General features: G+C 39.1%; 1 protein-coding gene across 1 annotated transcript; it reads right to left on the bottom strand.

Moving 5' to 3' along the window:
* Positions 1-3,151, bottom strand: LOC115017875 (protein FAM98B). The gene is made up of 8 exons (XM_029446587.1): positions 2,978-3,151; positions 2,776-2,882; positions 2,008-2,133; positions 1,608-1,867; positions 1,447-1,527; positions 1,229-1,345; positions 538-684; positions 1-447 (listed from the first exon to the last, which is right to left on the bottom strand). The coding sequence occupies exons 1-8, from the start codon at positions 3,019-3,021 to the stop codon at positions 298-300; spliced, it is 1,032 nt and encodes a 343-aa protein (XP_029302447.1). The 5' UTR covers positions 3,022-3,151; the 3' UTR covers positions 1-297.

Below are 3,151 nucleotides of genomic sequence, written 5' to 3' on the forward strand. Positions count from 1 at the left end.
TAACAATACATTGCTTAATAGGTTTATTCTTTAGCAAACGCATAAAAAAATCAAATAAAGTATTATTTTTCTCAACAAAAACATTACAAAAAAACATCTGGTCCAATTGTAGCAATTAGAAGCTGTTCAAGAAAAGTACATTCAGGTATATAGATGTACTACAACTAATAATTATGCACACCTTTCTAAATATAAAATTATATCATATATAGCCTTCCACGGCCATATTTTATTTCATAATAAAGATTTAAATAAAGAAAAATCACTTATTTCTCAAATCAAGCAGTAAGAGACACGTTACACTTTTTTCCCTTTCTTTTTATCTGAAAATCTATGTCGTTGATGTTGTCCGCCTCCTCGTCCCGATCGGTTTCCTTTCCACGCTGGCATAGGTGGCTCAATTTCCCCTGGTCGTCCTCCTCTGTCTGGCACGCTGCCCATCAACGTCTAATAACAAAAAAGAAGAATTAGAAAGCTGTCAGTATTCTGTCTTCTTTCAGAATCACAGACGTGGTTTGTAATTGTTTACGGTTGTACCTTGTAGATGGGGGTGATTGTTGCAGCCTTGTTTGTCTCAATGAAGGACTGATCCTCTCTGGTGGCGATCAGAAGAGACGGGGACACTCGGGAGGAGCCAGAGAGGGATGAAAGAGGAGGCACTGAGGCCAGCGCTTCACCTTGCTCCTGTAAACGAAGAACCGAGTGAACTGTGATGTTTGTTGTTATCAGAAAAGCAGTAATTGTAATAATTGATGAATCTTTAAAGTAATCTTTTGTCACACTGGATTACATTACATTACATTACATTACAGGTAATTTAGCAGACGCTCTTATCCAGAGCGACTTACAGTGAACTAACTACAGGGACAGTCTCCCTGGAGCAGCTCAGGGTTAAGTACCTTGCTCAGGGGTACAATGGTGGCAGCCTGGTATTGAATTCACGACTTTCTGGTCCACCAGACCACCAGGCCATCAACACCCACATTGCATGGCTCTATGTAAGGCAATGTCGGCCACTTTGGTCCAGACTGAAATAAAAACTAAATCCATATAATACTCAATTAAGACTATTGGACGCATTGCTATGAAATTTGACATTCATGTTCCTGAGAGGATGAAGCCTGATGACTAGGGTGGTGCCCTGACTTTTCCTCTAGCACCACCTTTTTAAAACATTTATTTAAAACAGGTAGTCTCGGGATCTCCTATTCTTATTGAATATGCCTACCTTTTGTTTTTCTCCCCATGCGAACGACTCAAGTGTGACTTGAAAACGTTTGATCATCATTTGTCGGCGACACTGATAGTCCACTGACAGAACTTGATTGATCTTTTTAACTTGCACCTGTGAAGCAGAAAGGAGAATTTTTTTTTTAAACTCATGTTAGCGTTACATATGATGTGTAATAATATGATGTGTAATAAACAAGAGCCCTGACAACATACCCACTGCTCTGGGCTGAGGCTGCTGTTAAGAAGCGGCTTTGTCATTTCGCCACACGGTAGACGAGTAAGCCTCGACTCCACCTGCATTCAAATAAACTTTCATTGCTTCTCAGTTTGAAGTCATGACTTGTACACATCTGTCTCTTCTATATCAGACTTACATCACTCAACACATCTGTAAATTGAGAGGAGGAATCCATGTCAAGGGCGTGCAGCAGTAATATCCATTCTGCCTGCATCTCCGCCTTCCTTCTGTCTTGGTCATCATCATCTTCATATTCCTGACAAAACTCAGTGAGTCCATGTCCGTGATCTTCAACTCGCTGCTCTTTTTCAGAGTCCTCTCCTGTTGTCTTCTCCTCGGGATGCAATTCCTTGTGCTTTATTATTTGAGCTGCTTGCAATTCCGAAACAAGGAATTCTGAAGGATTGAACAATAATTTCAAGATGATAAAAAGTTGGGCAGGAAATGTACAAATCTATGAGCACGACAACCATCTGTTATTACGCTTGAGCACAACACTTTACAACAGAACCCAGCGGACTTCTCTTATTTCTCACCAGTAACTTTGTTGAGGATGGACGGCCCCATCACCTCTGAGGTCAGCACGGTGAGGGGAGACAAAATGTTTGTGAGTAAAGTTCTCAACTCTCCCACCAGCAAGACGTCACCTGTCCTGCTTGAGTCTAAGAAAAGGGAAGACAAGGCAAATTTATTTACACAGCACATTCCAAAGTTCTTTATATTGAAATTCATGCAGCAAAAAGTAACAATATATATATATATATATATATGTATATATATTATTTTATTTTATATATATATATATATGTATTATTTTATTTTATATTTATATTGAGCATCTTTGCCATGAAAACTTCCTTCAGGATGGATAACATTCTATATTAACAATAGGAAACAAAACATAAACTACAAAAACAGACATACACTGGAACTAATATAAAGGTTTTCAGTTTGTTGTTAAAATGTGGACAAAGTTATAATAGATCTCCAGTCATCTTCAGGCAGTTTATTTTAAAACTAAACAGAGGGGAATATTATTCTACTGTGCACCACCACCTGCATCAAACACCATAGAGCAGTGATTCTCAAAGTTTTCAGATTAATTAATTTGAATTACCATGAATTATTAATTGACTGTCATTATTTATCTTATTTTATTTGTATGTGTATTCTGCGTTGAGATGGTACATATTTTTAAAACATGTCTGGTATATTATCAATCTTCGATCCTTGGATGTAAAACAATAATGAAACCCCTGCAATAGAGGACACGCTGCAGCACAGACAGAGTTTATAACATAAACCTTGTAGCTCTGGACAGAGAGTCCTCAGCTCTGCAGTCAGCCAGGTGAGCAGCGGACAGGGAAGTTCGTCACATTTACACCGCGTGAGGCAGCGACTGCTCGGGTACCTAAGCAGGAAGTAACGACGACAGGTGAGATTACCTGCCGCAAGTCAACTTGAAAGGCTACGCAGTAAACACGGAAGTAGTTAAACTTTACTCACCCTAAAGCTTTAATCGCTGAAACCGTCCCTGTGCTCCTCTCCATTGTAACTTTAATGGTAAACAGCTGATGAAAAAAATCTGTTTCAGTAAACCAGCTCAACCAAACTCATAAAAGTCACTCATCTGGTGTATAAAGCGTGCTTCCTCTTTTTACTACATACTGCCACCTGCAC

Source organism: Cottoperca gobio, chromosome 13 (assembly GCF_900634415.1).
Source record: "Cottoperca gobio chromosome 13, fCotGob3.1, whole genome shotgun sequence".
NCBI lineage: Eukaryota > Metazoa > Chordata > Actinopteri > Perciformes > Bovichtidae > Cottoperca > Cottoperca gobio.